Here is an 18,480-nt window from a genome sequence, read left to right as displayed (position 1 = left end):
TTTTTTTGATAATTGAAGAGGAGTTTTATTAAGACAATATGATAACTGTTTCAATCATCTTACTGAGAGGCACGAGGTGTGACCCCCCTTAAAAAGTGAAAATCACATAGCACTATAGATCAAGATTACAAGGTAGCCCAGTACAAATCTTCCCTCAAAACCCCTTGTTTAGCAAGATAATCTGCCATAGCGTTGGCAGACCTGCCAACCCACTGTATACTAACATTCGTGTTTCTTAATAACCAGCTGGCCTTCTTTGAGAGGTTCTTGTAGCACCAAATGACTGAGCTCGGATCTGTAGCCTTGTTCTGTCTAATGGACCCCATTCAGGACTGTTAGTTCACAGATTTTGTCATTGGGTGTCTGTTTTTTGACGTATAATTTGATCACTGCATGCATGGACTGATGGTTTTTATATTTCCAGTGTATTCCTGTGAAGGAGACATGCTTTATGATTTTTTCTGACCAGGAAGTTTTTTTTTTTTTTTCCTTTTATCAAGATTGTTCTCTTGGGACCAGAATTGAGGTATATTGGTCCAGGGATCCCTAGTGCTCCAAATCCTTAGGTGTCAAGGAGATTTTGGGGTACCATTTTTATAAGAATGACAAAGTAGCAGTTTTACCCTGCTTCCTACTTCTTGGATCAGGTTGTCGTGGTTTGCATAACATGAACTTTATGGCCCCATATTGGACAGCTGAGAAGCCTGGCACACTTTCAAGTAGTCCAACAAGAACTATCACAAATTGACTTCTTATTGGCACAGTAGTATGCTGGTTATGAAATATTTTCATTTGTTTTCTTTTGGAGTAAGCAAAGCTAATGCATAAAGTGTAAAGATATACAGAAAGGGCCCAAATCCAGAAAGAAACTTTACACTAGGGCAACCTCTACACCTGAAACATGAGCCAATTAAAAACAAAATTTATGCAATTAAAACCATTGAAGTTATCTAAAGCCTAGTGCATGAAAAAGCTGTTAGCATCTTCACAACTGCACTACCACAGCAAAAATTTCTTCAAACTTAAATATTCTTTCATTCTTTGGCTCCTTTCTTTCTAAATCACCTAACAAATGGTGAAAGGAAGAGATGTAAATCAGTCCTCTAATATCAAGTTTAAATTCAGTGATTAGCAGAACAAAGCAGGTCTGAATAACTGTATAAGAGAAGAAGATGGCGAAGAGAAGAGGTAAGAGAAGAAGGAGTCGAATTAATTCTCCATTCTCCTCTAACCCTATTTTATTAAGATCTAAAAATTTATGATGACAAGTATGCCCTTAAGTGGGCGGCCAGCTTGGCAGTTACATGAAGGAAATAAACAAGAATAAATAACAGGCCCATTAAGTGTGGCCCATCAACATAAAATAAAAGATATTACAAGAGAGGCTGTTAGGGCCCATTCGGCCCAGTCTCTTTACACTCCCCCTCAAGCTGAGCATAGATGTCAATCATGCCCATCTTGCTTATATAGTGTGTCAATTTCCCCCTTGGAACTCCCTTGGTCAAGATATCAGCCAATTGCTCTTTTGATGTGATGAGTGGTAAACAAACTTCTCCTGAAGAGACTCTTTCTCTTATGAAATGCCTATCAACCTCAATGTGCTTAGTTCTGTCATGTTGAACAGGATTATGTGCAATGTTGATAGCAGCTTGGTTGTCACAATAGAGCATCATTGGTTTCTCATAGTTCACTCCCAAAGCTTGATCTGGTGTGTCCAGCAAGTATATTCCATTCGTCTCATTGCCACTCCCAATCATCCTTTGAGACTGCAGGTCTTGAAAAACACAATGAGTGGGAAAGAAAGTTATGTTGCAATTCATGGACTTTGTTAAGCTACTAACAGATAAGAGGTTTGTGTTAAGCTTAGGGACATGAAGAACAGAAGATAAGAACAGGGTGTTAGAGGTCTTTATATCACCTTTACCAGAGATAGGGGCAAGGGACCCATCGGCAAGGGATATTTTCTCTTTCCCAGAGAGAGAAGGTGATATGAGCAAAAAAGGTTAGATAGCATGGTCATATGGTTTGATGCATTGGAATCGATAATCCAAGGGATTTTATGATTACCTGAAGTTGAAGCATGATTTGCAGAAGCACGAGTACCCGAGTGAGCAAAAGCTGATGAGGATGATGTTCTATTGGAAGGGTGAGCTGAAGAAACTGTAGCTTCCAGGTGATTTAGGAGTCTCCCATACTTCTCAAAATCTAGCTTCATTGCAGCCAACTGTTCAATGGTTGATTTCTCTTCACTCTCCTTACTTCCCCCTTCAGGTACTGTAGCAACATTAGTAGTCTTGGGTTTTCCCACCTGACTGCCCTGCTTAGGGTTATTATTGTTCTTAAACCTATCAGGGAGAAGTTTAGGATGAAGCTTCCAGCAGGTGTCCTTTGTATGTCGTGGTTTCTTGCAATATTCACACACCTGTTCTCTCTTCTCAGTAGGGCCCTTTGGTTTCATTCCCGCATGTGCAAAATGTTCTGTAGGTGGACTCTGCAACTGAACCTGCCGCCTACTCTCCTCGCTACTTATCATAGCATATGCTTGTGAAAGAGTAACCTCATCCCTGGCCAAAATATTCTGTCTGATAATATCAAACTCAGGGTTGAGTCCAGTGAGAAACTCAAACACCTTATTTCTCTCCACCAACTTTCTATACATTTCAGCATCCTTTTTACTCTCCCATACCACTGTCTCCATAACATTAATTTCTTGCCATAGGGATTTTAGTATAGAGTAGTAGATTGCCACACTCTTCTCCCCCTGTCTCAGGTTTTTCACATTACTTTTCAATTTGTACGCTCTGACTACATTCAGTTTCTGTGAGGTCTCAGTTACACTGTCCCGTATCTCCTTGGCTGAAGACATCTAGAGATAGTGTTGGCTTATATGAGGTTGCATAGAGTTAACTAACCATCCTATAACAGTGTAGTTCTCTTGCATCCATTTTTCAAATTCAAGGTCTGTCTCTTCGGGTTTCACCTTATTGCTTGTGAGATACCCGAGTTTTCCTCTACTACAAACATAGATTTTTATAAACTGTGCCCAAGCAAGATAGTTCGTCCCATCTAGCTTAATTGTGGTCACATCAGTCAAAACGGGGTCTATTGAGGCAGGTCCGGAAACCGGCACCTGCTTGAACTCACTTCCGTATGTCTCCATTAATCAAACGGAAATCAAAGAACAAAAAATTTTGACTATGTAAACTTACTTGAAGCCAAACTAGAACTTGGGTGCTTGAAAAACTAGGGTTTTGCTCCGTCCAGCAGATGGGAGGAAGAGAGAAGATGCTGCCACACCTACCAGACTAACCCAAACTCTTCCAAACCTGAACCGCCCTTCTTTAGCAGTCACAAGACACCTTCCAAGCACAGAGCGCCACACTCGAGCTTCACCTTTCCTGGTAACCTCGAAAATCTCTAGTCGGCTAGGGTTTCGGGTAGCAGTAGAATAACAACACTTCTTGGCAAAATCTAGCTAGAACTAAACTCTCCAAACCCTTCAACTAACTAGGCAAGTGATTCTCTATACTATAGAGAACCTATCTCTCCATACACTCTCTTGATTTTAGAGTGTACAGGAACGAAGGAAAAAAGGAAGAGGAACTAAACCTGCTTTGATACCAAGATGTAAATCAGTCCTCTAATATCAAGTTTAAATTCAGTGATTAGCAGAACAAAACAGGTCTGAATAACTGTATAAGAGAAGAAGATGGCGAAGAGAAGAGGTAAGAGAAGAAGGAGTCGAATTAATTCTCCATTCTCCTCTAACCCTATTTTATTAAGATCTAAAAATTTATGATGACAAGTATGCCCTTAAGTGGGCGGCCAGCTTGGCAGTTTCATGAAGGAAATAAACAAGAATAAATAACAGGCCCATTAAGTGTGGCCCATCAACATAAAATAAAAGATATTACAAGAGAGGCTGTTAGGGCCCATTCGGCCCGGTTTCTTTACAGGAAGCATAGGCCATTGAGTGGAGGAGCCTTGGTTACCTATTAAACTGACAGTTGAGAGAGGGCAACTTCACTAACATGAGGGCAAATCCATGCAAACTGAAAAAGGGTGCCAAGCAATTCCCTAGGGAAAGAGATGCTTCAGTGAAAAAGAAAGAGGTGATTTTTTTGGAAGGAAATAAACAATAAAATTTATTAAAAGAGAAGCAGCATACATCAACCGGTGAAAAGAGATCACCAGGTAGAACCACAGGAAAAAAAAGAAACAAATACGAAAGAACTACTTCCAAAATAAATCCTAAACACCCACAACCAAATGAATTCAACCCCTACAAAAAGGTAGCCACCTCTCCCCCAACCCCCCCCCCCCCCCAAAAAAAAAAAAAAAAAAGAAAAAAAAAAGAAAAAAAGAAAAAAAGGAAAAATGCCAAGAAAAAACAAAAAACACAAACCCGAGCATCTACTTTAAGATCCTCATCATTAAGCCCATCAAACCTGAGTCCAAACTCCTCCCCATAACCAAACAAAACTCCACCCTTTCAACCTTTCAACAAAACCCATCCCAATCTCAACACACAACACTCAACTTAACACTTCCTCTTAAACCCCCAAATCACCCAAACTTACCCTCACCCCTCTCCCCCTCCAAAAAGAAAAAAGCTATCCTCATTTCAAGACTCTCCTCCTCCAATAGAACATAAGCCCAGAATTTTATTGACTCTGACATCTTCTACAACTTCAGCCAGATCAATAGAAAAATGCGTGTTGAAGATGAATGTCAATTTTGAAAAGAGTTGTGTGGTGGGGGTAAATTTGGAGATGGAGGAATTGAGTGAGGTAGCAGAGTCTTAGGTTGCCCTACATCTAGTTGGTGCTTGAAGTACTTGGGTATGCCTCTAGGAGATAATCCAAGAGAAAGAAGATTTTGGAATTCGATCGTAGAAAAATGCACAAAGAAGCTGGCAGTTTGGAAGAGAAACTTCATTTCCCTTGGGGGTCGGATCACTTTAATTAGAGCTATTCTTGCGAACTTGCCAACTTACCTTCTATCTGTCTTTGGAATGCCACGAAAGGTGATTTTGAAGGTAGAGAAAGTCATGAAGGATTTCTTGTGGGAGTCAGGGGAAGGGAGGAAGGTCATGTGGTTAGGTGGGAAATAGTGTGTAGGAGGAAGGAACATGGGGGATTGGGATTAGGCAATCTAAGGAAGAAAAAATACAGCATTATTAGGTAAATGGCTATGGAGGTGGCCTCTAGAAAGGGAGAGACTTTGGCATAAAGTGGTAAGGAGCGTGCATGGTGTTGTAGACAATGGATGGGATGCTGGTGTATCTTGGCGTGCTACGCTGAAATCCCCATGGAAGGCTATTCATAGTATTCTTCCCGTTTTCCTGAATCTGATCAGGTATGGTGTTAGTACTGGAGATAGGGTTTTGTTTTGGGAGGATGTTTGGATTGGTGATTGTGCCCTCAAGGACCTCTTTCCCTCCTTGTATTCCATCTCGTGTTTTAAAAACGAGCCAATTCAAAGGTTTGTATCATCATCCTTTTCTTCTGGCATAAACTGGAATCTGTGTTTTAAAAGAGGTTTGAGAGATTTTGAGCTTGACCAGGCTACTTTGCTCCTCAAAACTATTGATTCTGTTTGCTTGGACCCTCCTGTAGACTCCTGTATTTGGAAGCCATTACCTTCGGGTTCCTTTTCTTGTGCCTCATTCTTTGCTTCCTTGTGCTCCTCTCCGTTGCCTCAACCTTTTCATAACAAGGAAGTTTGGTCCAAACCTGTCCCTCCTAAAGTTGGAGCCCTTTGTTGGGAAGTTTCCCTCGGGAAAATCAACACTTTGGATGTTTTGCAAAAAAGAAGACCTAGTCTTTGTATCTCTTGTAACTGGTGCACCCTATGCAAAGCTAACGAGGAAAGTTGCTACCATATACTAATCACTTGCCCTTTTGTTGTAGGCCTTTGGGAAAAGCTTTTTGATTTTTTTGGGTGTAGGTGGACAGAACCGGTGCAGATTTGCGATCTTTTTGATCCTACAACTTTCAGGTGGCCAAAGAGAAGAGGAAGAGTTTTGTGGAGGTGTGTTAGAGCTGCTTTGGTGTGGACAGTGTGGGAGGAACGAAATGCTAGAATCTTTAATGACAAGGAGAGGGATCAAACATGTGTGTTGGAAAGTATCTTATGTAGGGTCATAAGTTGGGTAAAATCCTTGGATCTGTTTTCCACCTACACTTTCGATGACATAAGGAGAAATTGGGAACAACTATCTAAAAGTTCTGCAATCAGAAGCAAGTTGGTGGTGGTTTGGAAGCCTCCTGATGTAGGCGCCATTAAACTAAATTTTGATGGCAGTAGTTTGGGCAACCCGGGGCCATCTGGAATAGGGGGAGTCTTCAGAAATGATGAGGGTCAGATTGTAGCTCTATTTTTTGGTCCTATAGGGTGGGGAGACTCTGTAAATGCAGAACTCCAAGCTGTGTTACAAGGAGCAGAATATGCAAGAGAGTTGGCAGTGGAGCATTTAATGATTGAAGGTGATTCCAAATTGGTTATTGGATGGCTAAAAGAACCAGAGATGGCAGCCTGGCCATACAGGGGGGCTTTGAGAAGATTTAAGTGGCTGACTTCAAATATTTCAGTCACAGTTCAATGGGAAAGAAGATCGGCAAATGGGCTGGCAGACCTTCTAGCTAAACAAGGAGTACATAGGAATCAGCTCTTTTGGGCTCAATTGTAAGCTTTATGATGTAGTTTGGAGGCTGCAGCTCGTACCTCTTTGTGGGGAATTGTATGATGAATACTTAGTTCTTTATTTAATAAAATTTTCATTATCATTATCTATCAAAAAAAAAAAAATCTTCAGCCAGATCAATATTCTTCTCCACTGATCTTGTACTATCAATCATTTACCCGATCATTCTCACTCTCTTTTGCCTCTGAATCTTCTTCCTCCTCAACTGTCTCTTCTGATTTGCGAACACCCTCTGCAGCCACCTCAACCCTTATAACAGGAGCATCAGCCCCCACCTTCAAAATATCACAATTTATCCTCTACTGAGTTGCACATAATTTATTTGCTATGAAGCTGCAAACCCTGATTATTCATGTGATCAATAGTAAGCAACTTATGAAGATAATCCAGCTGCATGAAACATGATGGATGACATGCCTTTGCCAAATGCTACCTGGGTCAACTGAATTTATTGTCCATTTTGAAAGAGCAATGCAAAATCTTACTGGAAAAAATTCCTTTTAATTTTTCAAAAGTGGATTTGATTTTGATTATTTGATTGCATGCATTATTATTTATTACTTAATGCTTGATGGGATGTTATTGGCTTATGGCATAAAATGGTTGGAAAGATTCTTAGTTTTTTGTTAGAATGCAGAAAGCAGCAGAAAGAGGAGGTTATGGAGGGGAGAGATATGAGCAGCTTGAGTTCCAAAGGAAAGTTGCACAACACTATAAGATGCTCTGTGATGCCACATGGAAGGTAGGCTCCATGATTCCCTTGTCAAAAGTGAGTTTTAGTTTCTACATACAGTAGCTGCACTATCTGGTCGTCCTTACTGCCTATGTGCTCCTTTCACCTTGTTGGCCATCATTGATGGGTCCAAGGCCTTTTAGATACTGAAACTTGGAGTAGTAAGATTAATAGTATTACAAAATATAGAAGTTACACCATACATCTAGTACTTACCAAACTCTTTCCAACCATTCCATTCCTTCTTTCTTGCTGGAGGTATCTTAGAGCCTGATGCATGAGCTAGCTGGGTTCTGTCTTATTTTCATTCAGAATTTCTATTTTTTAACTATGTTGTTTAACTTAATTGCTAAGTCAATACTCATAAATTCATGAAGAAAGTTTTTATTTTTTTTGCTTCATATGGTAATACACTCTATTTACACTACTAATAAAGTTGTATGATGTGGTACTTAAGGCCTTTCTTTTTCTAACTGCAGATTATTGATGCTTCACTTCCCATGGAAGATGTAGAGAAGCAGCTCAGAGAACTTGTGATGGATTGTATTGCTACATGCCAAATTGGAAAACCCCTATCCCAACTGTGGTTAAGGTAATACTGATCAAAAACCTTGCTTAAGGTAATAGCTGTGCTGACAAGGAAGCATTTCATCTGTACTCTAGGGTGCTTGAGAATTGAAAATATTTGTATAGTAGAATGTACATATTACCTCTAAGTGGGATGATGTGGATCTATGCTAGATGGATACTGTTAAGAGTTAGAATCTGACATGGGTACAAGGTGTTGGACTCAGTTGCTATACTTTAGTTTTAAGTTATACTTTTCAATGATGTCTTTTATATTATATGCGTATGCATAAGTGGATAGTTGTTGGAAAAACAAAAAGATTGATTATAGTGAATCATCAAGTATTGCAAATTTACCATTCATGTTCAAATTTTACTTTACGAGTTTGAGGTTCTTTAGGTACATATTACAGATGTCAAAAGAGAATCCCATTTAGAATAATAATCTCACGAAGTATTATCTACACTCTCCTTTGCTTGATATACCAGATTAAATGGTTTTCATTTAAACCTTTTAGACTAGTGGGTCATTCAGATTTTTGAATGAGACAATGATTTTCAGAAGTAGAGAGAGAAGGGGTTGAAATTTGGATGATGTCTGTAAACTTATTCTCAGGAATGTTTTAAAATGCGGAGGCATGACGCGAGGCATTCCGCTACCTAGAGGTGAGGCATAGTTCAGAACGTAAGAGATGTAAGCCTCCCGAACACAAGGAGGCATAAGCCTCCTTAAGAGGAGGGGGATGAGGAGGAAGGAGGATCACATTTTTCTTTATTTTTAATAAAACTCTTTTATATTAAAAAGTTAAGATGCATAACACTAGTTGAGGATCTCACTTTTCTTTGTTTTTGTCTTTTTATATGAGGTGTGCATGAGGCACACGAGGCGTATGCCTCTAGCACGCCTCATGAAATAAGTGTATGAGGGCTTCTACGGCCTCTTTTCCTCCACAGTTTCATATTAGGGGTTTCCTGAACGATCTTCACCGGATCAGGTTTGGAGGAGCAGGTGATGGCTCCACAGTAGCCAAAGAGTGACCTCTTTGTGGGGTTGAACAAAGGTCATACTGTAACAAAGAAAGAATTGGCTCCATGTCCATCTAACAGAAAAGGAAAAACAAGTAAGAGGGTACACTTGGTGAAAAACCTGATCAGGGAAGTTGCTGGGTTTGCACCTCATGAGAAGAGAATTATTGAACTTCTCAAAGTTGGGAAGGACAAGCGTGCCTTAAAGGTGGAAAAGAAGAAGCTTGGTACTCACAAGAGGGCAAAGAAGAAGCGTGAAGAAATGTCAAGTGTCCTGCGCAAGATGAGGCCTGCTGGTGTTGACTGCAAGAAGAAGTGAGAGCATGCATCTGCTGCAAAAATGACTTGAACAAGTAGAGTTCAACCATTTTCTGTTTTGATTCCAATGAAAGTTCAGTAGTTAAGAGGTTTAGTTTTTTTCTTGGATCTGAAGTGGAGATTTAAGTTTTGTGCTCAACTTGTTTTAGTCTATATTGAGATCCGATTATGACCTTTAGATGGCAAAGGAAAATTAATAGATTGTATCTTTACATATCTTTTGTGATTGATACTTCTAATGCACCAAGTGTTCTTACTGCTAACAAAAAAAAAGTGTATGAGGCGTATGCCTCAGAGTTGTCAGCGCCTCTGGCCTACCCTCAGGGCGTTTTGGGGACGCCTTGCCACCTCCAGGCATACGCCTCCCATGCCTTTTAAAACATTATAAATTTATTCCTGATTTAAAATCAAGGTGCAGGATTTGGTAAATATTACAACACAGATCAAAAAACAGGAAGAAAAGAGGTATAAAACTGGACCAGGCAATCAGTTCTTTTCTATTCCATTTGATAAGAAATTATTGGGTGGTCATACCACAGAACCTAGAAGTCCTTTGAATGCTTCCACTAAAGGAAAGTTATATAGTTTATCCCTATTTATTAGCTATTGTACCTAGTCACCAGTAGAAGATCAAGACTGTAATCAGTCTTGAATCCTAATAGGTTTTAGGTTTACAAAACAGAAGAAAAGTGAGAGTAAGGAGAGAGAATAGAAGAGAAACAGGAGAACACAAGTGGTTGAAAGGAGGGACAGATTCAAAACAGATCTGCCGCCGCCACTTTCTTATTATTTATAGGTTATGTTTAGTACACAATGGAAATGACACATATGCCCTTAGTACTTACATAATAAATAAAGTAAATAAAAGCTGAAATAAATAACAACTGAATTAGCAAACTGACTCAAATTGACACTACTATAACTGAAACAAATAACTACACATGCTGTCCTACGAACACAGTGGGGACCACTGCAGTGGGCCCACATCCGTGTTCTCTACACTCCCCCTCAAGTTGGGAGTAGATATCTATCATTCCCAACTTGGATAGGTCTGTTTCTAACTTCTTCCTTGGTACAGCCTTGGTGAGGATATCCGCGAGCTGCATATTAGATGTGATGTACGGAAGACACACTTCTTGTGATGTGACCCTTTCTCGCACAAAATGTCGATCAACTTTGATATGTTTAGTTCTGTCATGCTGCACTGGGTTGTGGGCTATATTAATAGCTGCCTGATTATCACAATACAACATTAAGGGCTTTTCATAGTCAATACCCAACTCTTCAAGTAGTGGCCTCAGCCATAAGATTTCAGCCACTCCATTAGCCATTGACCTGTATTCCGCTTCAGCACTGGAGCGGGAAACAACACTCTGCTTCTTATTCCTCCAAGAGACAAGGTTACCTCCCACAAGGGCACAATATCCAGAGTTAGACCTTCTGTCATCAACACTCCAAGCCCAATCGACATCTGTATAGACTTCCACCCTCATGTGATTATTGTTCTTGAGCAGTATACCTCTACCCAGGCATCTCTTCAAGTATGCTAATATTCTCTCTGCTGGAAGAAGATGAGAAGTTCTAGGGGAGTGCATGTACTGGCTAACAACACTAATTGCATAGCTGATATCCGGCCGAGTGAGGCAGAGATATAGGAGCTTTCCAACCACCCGTTGGAACATAACTTTGTCTTCAAGAGGCTCCCCGCCCTCTGCACTAATCTTGTGATTTTGTTCGATGGGTGTATCAGCCGGCTTAACACCCAACTTTCCAGTTTCCGCCAACAGATCTAGAACATATTTTCTCTGAGAGATAAAAATCCCCTGCTTGGATCTAGCAACCTCAATACCCAAAAAGTACCGTAATGCACCAAGATCTTTCACCTCAAACTCTTGATGGAGTTGTTTGAGGGACTCAATCTCATGACTGTCATTTTCTGTCACCACAATATCATCAACATATATTGCAAGTAGTGTCAGAGAGGACTCCACCCTCTTGATGAATAGTGTATGATCTGACTGGGCTTGTACATAACCAAACTTTCCAAGGGCTAATCTGAACCTATTAAACTAGGCTCTAGGTGACTGCTTCAAACCATACAATGCCTTGTTCAGTTGGCAAACCTTCTTACCTGTCTCTGTATCATAGAATCCAGGAGGCAACTGCATGTAAACCTCTTCCTATAAGTCTCCATTTCAGAAAGGCATTTTTAACATCCATCTGAAACAGGGGCCAAGAATGATTTGCTGCAAGGGATAACAGAACTCGAATGGTGGTCATCTTGGCTACTGGGGCAAAGGTCTCCAAGTAATCTATACCATAAGTCTGAGTGAACCCCTTTGCAACCAGCCGAGCTTTGTACCTTTCAATAGAGCCATCAACATTATGCTTCACAGTGAACACCTATCTGCATCCCACCGGTTTCTTTTTTTTTGGTGGGTCAACCAGTGCCCAAGTATTATTCTTCAATAGGGCATCCATTTCGACTTGCATTGCATCTTTCCATTTTGGAACTGATAAGGCTTCTTGCACTGTTCTTGGAATAGGGACATCGGCAATGGAAGTGAGATAGGACCGGTAAGATGGAGACAGACAATCATAGGATAAGAATTGTGAGATGCTGTGAGTTGTAGAAGTGGTGCAATGTCGTTTCCCTTTGCGAATGGCAATAGGGAGATCAAGGTCATCCACAAGAGGGGAAGTGGCAACAGTGAGAAGTATCTCAATAGGCTCTGGATCTGGAGCCGCAGAAGGAGCTGGAGCTGGCCGGGACTGCCGATGACTAGGATCAACCAGCCTGCATCACCATCGCCTGTGATAGACTCTCAACTCCGGCTCCCTCTGACCACCCTCACCACTACAACCTTCATTATCCAGTGGAATAGGCAAAGGAACAACCCCACTCAAAACAGCCCCACTTCTACCAGCCCTACTTCCATTCTTACTGCTCTCCCCCTGAGGAGAAACCCTAGGATAATGGGGTGTCTCCTCAAAGAAGGTGACATCCATGGAGACAAACCGTTTCCCGGAAATCGGATCATAGCAGCAATAACCCTTGAGTTTGTGCATAACCAAGGAAGATGCATTTGGAGGCCTTAGGTTCAAACTTGGAATGATGAGGCTCGAGAAGCTGAACGAAATAGGTACAACCAAAGGTTTTAAGGGGAACAATGAACAACTCATCGTCTGGGTATAGAAGGGAAAAGGGGGTTCTCATATCAAGAACCTGGGAAGGAACTCGATTAATGAGATAAACTACCGTGAGGATAACATCACCCCAAAAGCGAATAGGTACATTGAAGGTAAACATAATGCTTCTAGCCACCTCCAAGATATGCCTATTCTTCCTTTCGGCAACGCCGTTCTGCTGTGGTGTATAAGGGCAAGTGCTCTGGTGAATAACTCCATGGCTAAGAAGGTAGGAGGTCAATGGCTGAGCAAAGTATTCCTTTGCATTATCAGATCTAAGGACTTTGATTTTGGTCCCAAACTGAGTGAGAACCATTTGATGGAAGTTTTGGGTCAGAGCAGGAATCTCATCCCGAGAACGCATAAGATAGACCCAAGAAAAGCGGGTATGGTCATCAACAAACAGTAGAAAATATCTGTACCCACCCATAGAAGAGATATGATATGGCCCCCAAACATCAGTATGCATAATATCAAAAGAGGAATTACTCCTTTTATTACTTAAAGAATAAGAGGTTCTACAATGTTTGGCAAACTCACAACTCTCACACCTCAACTTTGATAACTCAATAGACTCAAATAAAGCAGGAAACAGACTCTTCAAAGACTTAAAAGACAAATGACCTAATCGGTTATGCCAAAGCATAACCAAACTCACAGATTGGGAAACAAAAGACTTCTTATCCACTGACTCCTCCCGACGAGAACTCTCTCCAAGCAGATAGATCCCGTTCGTCTCACGGCTAGTCCCAATCACCTTCCACGTCTCCAAATCCTGAAAAATACATCGGTCAGGAAAAAGGTTACTGAACAGTTCATGTGTTTGGTGATACTACTGACTGAAAGCAGGTTAGTAACAAGCTTAGGAACATGCAAGACAGAAGATAAAGAGATAGTATCTGATAGCTTGATGTCCCCCTTGCCCGAAATGGGAACAAGAGAGCCATCAACAATGAATACTCTATCTCGGCCAGAGGACAAGTGATAAGAAGTGAACAAAGATGGCAAGCTAGTCATATGATCAGATGCACCTGAATCGAATACCCAGCAGTGGTCAGTATTACCTAGAGTTGAAGCATGGTAAGCTGAGGCTTGAGTACCTGAATGTGCAAATGCAGATGTGGCAGGAGCTGATGGTGACTGAGATGGCTGAGCTAAACTCCCAACTTCCTTTTCCAACTGTATGGGGGCAGCCCGAACAGCAGCTAAAGTCTCTAGGGATGTGCCTGATGAGGATGCTGAATCAGTGTTCATAGCCACATGAGCATTACCCTTCTTATTTCTTAGTTTTGCTGGGACCAAGTGAGGATGTAGCTTACAATAAGTATCTTTCGTGTGCCTGGGTTTTTTGCAATGTTCACATTCCAGATCCCGTTTATCTTCCTTTTTCCGGTCCCTTTCTGAGTCACCCCCTGGCTTAGGTTTAATAGCTGTCAAGGCTGGGAAAGAGGGTTGAGGCTGCATCATGACTTTCCTCCTGGTCTCTTCACTATGCACCAGGGAGTATGCTTGAGAAAGGGTCACTATCTCTTGTCAATATCTGTCACTATCTCTTGTCAATATCTGTTGTCGCACAATGTCATATTCTGAATTCAAACCAGCCAGAAACTCAAATACCCTATTCGTCTCGACTTGCTTTCTGTGAGTCTGTGCATCTTTGGGACTCTCCCACTCAAGGGTCTCTAGATGGTCAATCTCATGCTACAAGGATTTCAAGGTAGAGAAGTAGACAGAAACTGGCTTCTCTCCTTGTTTAAGGCTGTTCGCCTCACACTTCAGTTCATAGGCTCTTGCAACATTAAGGGGTTGGGAATAGGTTCCTTTCACAACATCCCATATCTCTTTGGCTGTCTTAGCCCACATGTAATTTCGGCTGATATGTGGCTGCATAGAATTACACAGCCATGCCATAACCAAATAGTTCTCTTGAACCCACTTGGTGTATGTTGGGTTCTCCTTGGAAGGTTCTTTCACATCTCCCAAGAGGTAACCCAGTTTTCCCCTTCCTCCAATAGCCATCATGGCTGATTGAGCCCACTCCAAATAATTTGACCCATCAAATCTCATAGTTGTAATCTGAAACCCGGTTTCAGATACACTACCATAACTGTGGTTTCCAAAACTACTTTCTCCCTAACCCTTAAACTCCATCTTTGATCAAGATTCAGTGGCTACAAACTGTTAGAGCCACTATACCAGAAAACAGTCAAACAAGCAGGTCTGAAATCTGATCCGAAACCAACACAAATCTGATTTGATCTGAAACCAACCCAAATCTGATCTGAAATCAATCACCTATCACAGTATATGCAAGGAATCAACTCAAGTCTGATCTGAAATCAATCGGCATGCACAGTACCAGGCAGCCTGTAAATCTGAGATGCTATTTTCTCAAATCACTACTGTGGGGCCCACTGTTGCGAGAGCAAAATTAGGGTTTCAACTGTAGGTCTGAAATAAGTGCTCAGCTGCACTCTCCAAGCAGTCCGCACAAGTGGGACTTGTCGTAGGGCAATATGAAACCCTAAAAACTAATCACCTCTGAGGAGGGGGGGGGGTTCGGCCCAACAGTCAAACCCTAGAAACAAACTTAAACACAGTTCGACAAGTCAAACCCTAGAAACAAACTTGAACACAGTTCGGCCCCTCCTTCTAGATAGGTCCAACCTATCTCGACTGATTGCAGTCTCTGAAACTCAATAAAAAAAAACTTACTTATGTACTTCGGTTTACTGTCTTCTAGGGTTACCTGAACCCTAACCTTCGCTGCTTCTTCTTGATTACCAACTCTCTGCAAGCCGCGGCAAGTCTTCAACTGCTGCGAACTTCTCCTGGTAATCTCCAAGATTCAGCCACCGAATACTTCTTCAAAGCTTCCAGCCCTAGCTAGTCCTCATGTGGTCGGCTGGACTAGACACACATGAGAAGCCCTAGATAGGCTCTGATACCAAGTAGAAGATCAAGACTGTAATCAGTCTTGAATCCTAATAGGTTTTAGGTTTACAAGACATAAGAAAAGTGAGAGAAAGGAGAGAGAATAGAAGAGAAACAGGAGAACACAAGTGGTTGAAAGGAGGGACAGATTCAAAACAGATCTGCCACCGCCACTTTCTTATTATTTATAGGTTATGTTTTGTACATAATGGAAAGGACACATCTGCCCTTAGTACTTACATAATAAATAAAGTAAATAAAAGCTGAAATAAATAATAACTGAATTAGCAAACTAACTCAAACTGACACTACTATAACTGAAACAAATAACTACACATGCTGTCCTACGAACACAGTGGGGACCACTGCAGTGGGGCCCACATCAGTGTTCTCTACATCACCAAAACAAGTTACCTTCCAACAAATATTTCTTAAAGAATTTATGTTCTCTCTCACTCTCTCTTCAAGTGCTATAGAATGTATTGGGTTAGTAATCAAAAGGATGTACAAAAGTGTGCCTATGAATATGCACAAATCATATACAATGAAAGCCTTTACAATACATCTAAAAAAATGAGAGAACGCCAGTGATTGGTGAAGAAATAGGCAGGCATGCCCAAAAAACACTTTGAGCAGCTAGACCAACTCTTCAGAACCCTTTCCACCTTGCCAATGATTGTTTCCACTGATTCAGACTTGAAATAAAGTATTCTTCGATTCTGCTCCTTCTAGACTAACCAGCAAACTGCAAATAGCAGGCTATTCCAAGGATGGCTGAGAAACAGCCAGCCCTTCACCCAGAGATGAGTTCAGCAACAGAAGATAGTGGAACCCAACAAAGCTGGAAAAGCATGGAAAAGTGGCACCACACCTGATGAGTGTAAGGGCAATGAGTGATGATGAACATATTCAGAGGCTGATCCCCAAAGACTGCAGGTATCATGCAATTTCATTCCAAGTATCAACAAAGAGGCAGAAGTTTGAACCTCATCTCTTGCAGTCAGCCAGACAAAAACTTGATCTTGGATGGGACTTGAGCCTTCCAAATCCAAGACCAAGCCACCTTCTCATCTAGACCCAGGAGAGCTGAATAACATGACTTGGTGGAGAACTGGCCATCTTGCAAGCTCAAACTCTAGCATCCCAAGAAGTGGGATTTATTTGGACTGTCTGCAACCTGCCCAGCAGGAGACCCAAGGTCTCAACCTCCCAATCATTCAAATTCCTATGCAACCTGGGTACCCACATAGGGTGCACAACTTGGATGGGTACATGTTGGGATTTTGTCAAAATTTGAATGGGCCCATCCCAAAGCCTGACTGCCTGAGTTTGAAACAGTGTAAAATGTTAACTTGGGCCAACCTGAGTTGCATCCCTACCCATATTACCATCTCTAAACATTCCCTAAAAGCTCCACCTCTGTTGCGAGCAATTTAAAAGAGGGATGGAAAAGCCTCTGTTAGGGATTGATTCAAGCACCAAATATCCTTACAAAAGAGAACACTGCTACTTTTTTTTTTTATCAGCAAAAGAAGACACATCATTTGTTAAACAGAGGAAAAATTTACAACTTCTTGAGTAGCCTTGGCTACCCCAGTAAATCGTAGATCAACAGCAGAAACATTTTCTTATAGTTACAAATGAGCCCAAAAGCAATTCCCTCTATTGATTACTTTCTTAGCTAAATGATCAGCTAAGCATTTTGCTGATCTAGGTACCCACTGCATAACCACCAGCATGTCTTTTGAAAATCTTTTGAATTTTTTAATCTCATTCCTGAAATACCATGGAGCCTTATCATCTTGTTTCGGCCAACTTATGATGATCTTTGAATCCCCTTCAATCACCAACTTTCTGATCCCTATCTCCCATGCTTTTTGAACCCCAAACACAGCTGCCTTCAATCCTGCAACCGTGGAATCCCCTTCCCCTAAAGGTCCAGAATACAAGAAAACCAAATCTCCTTTGCCATTTCTTATCACCCTCCCATTACAGCAGAACCCAGATTGCCAAAACAGCTCCAATCAAAATTTAATTTAAAGAAATCATCCACTGGCGGCTTATCACTAGCTTCTTCTTTGCTGAATATGATGCTGCAATCACTCCCCAATTTCTTATAATATCATCAAAAGTAAAGTCAAAAAACAATTTTGTTGTCTTCACCCTATGTGTGACTCTGCCTTTTTCCTCCTAAAAAATTCTCCTGTTTCTTTCTTCCCAAAATGTCCAAACCATTGTGGCTCTTGTGCACCTCCCCAGTAATCCTCCCCTTCTTCTCGACCAACTAAAAGTTGAGGGGTCAAACAATCTGTCCAAACTAGTTGGAGCGTTCCACTTGCAACCAAGGGCAGGAAATGAGAAGGTGATGAGTGGTTTCACCATTTGGTTCACACAAAACACACCAATTTGGAGATAGGCACCACTCAGGTCTTCTTTTTTTTTTTTATCAGAAAAATGAGAATTTTATTCAATAAAGAGAATTAAATACATAGTTATAATAACAGATAGAAAACAGACATTTAAATGGAAAATGTTACAATAAAGCCCCCAAAAGTTGTTGCCTTTGAACTCCCTGTTTAGCTAGAGAATCAGCCATTCCATTTGCAGTTCTCCTGATCCATGTGAATGAGGCATTAAGTTCCTTGCTATGCTTACATCTCCCTTAACGGATATCTATAGATCCAAGGAACATTATTGCTTGAATTGGTCCAAGATATTACTGTTTTTGAGTCCCCTTCTATCTCCTAGTTCTTAAGATCAGCTTGCTTAACAATCATTAGCCCTTGAAGCAGAGCTAATAGTTCAGCTTTTAAAGATTCACCTTCCGCTAAAGGTCCTGAGTACATAGCCTACACCTTGCTTGAGGAATCTTTGATCATACCACCAGTGCTTGCCATACCCGGGTTTCCTATAGAGCTCCCATCAAAGTTCAGCTTTATCTTGTTGGGACCTGGAGGCTTCCATTCCATCACTTTTCTTTCCATCTTAGTAGTGCGTGCCACTTCAT

The 18,480-nt window shown here is 41.1% G+C and overlaps 1 protein-coding gene across 9 annotated transcripts in view; it reads left to right on the top strand.

Annotated features, from left to right (window-relative positions):
- Window positions 1–18,480, top strand: part of ZEU1 (P-loop containing nucleoside triphosphate hydrolases superfamily protein) — a 46,214-nt gene that overhangs the window by 23,901 nt on the left and 3,833 nt on the right. For 8 of the 9 annotated variants that reach the window (XM_088978608.1, XM_088978607.1, XM_088978613.1 and 5 more), the window contains 2 exons: window positions 7,344–7,448; window positions 7,919–8,031. In XM_088978608.1, coding sequence (XP_088834734.1) covers window positions 7,344–7,448; window positions 7,919–8,031 — 218 coding nt within the window. Of the gene's footprint in view, window positions 1–7,343; window positions 7,449–7,918; window positions 8,036–18,480 lie in introns of those variants that run through there. The other variant, XM_088978606.1, reaches the window with a different exon arrangement.

Source organism: Nelumbo lutea, chromosome 3 (assembly GCF_056320005.1).
Source record: "Nelumbo lutea isolate HS-2025 chromosome 3, American lotus-T2T, whole genome shotgun sequence".
NCBI classification, from domain to species: domain Eukaryota; kingdom Viridiplantae; phylum Streptophyta; class Magnoliopsida; order Proteales; family Nelumbonaceae; genus Nelumbo; species Nelumbo lutea.
This window is presented reverse-complemented; position numbering and strand designations above follow the sequence as displayed.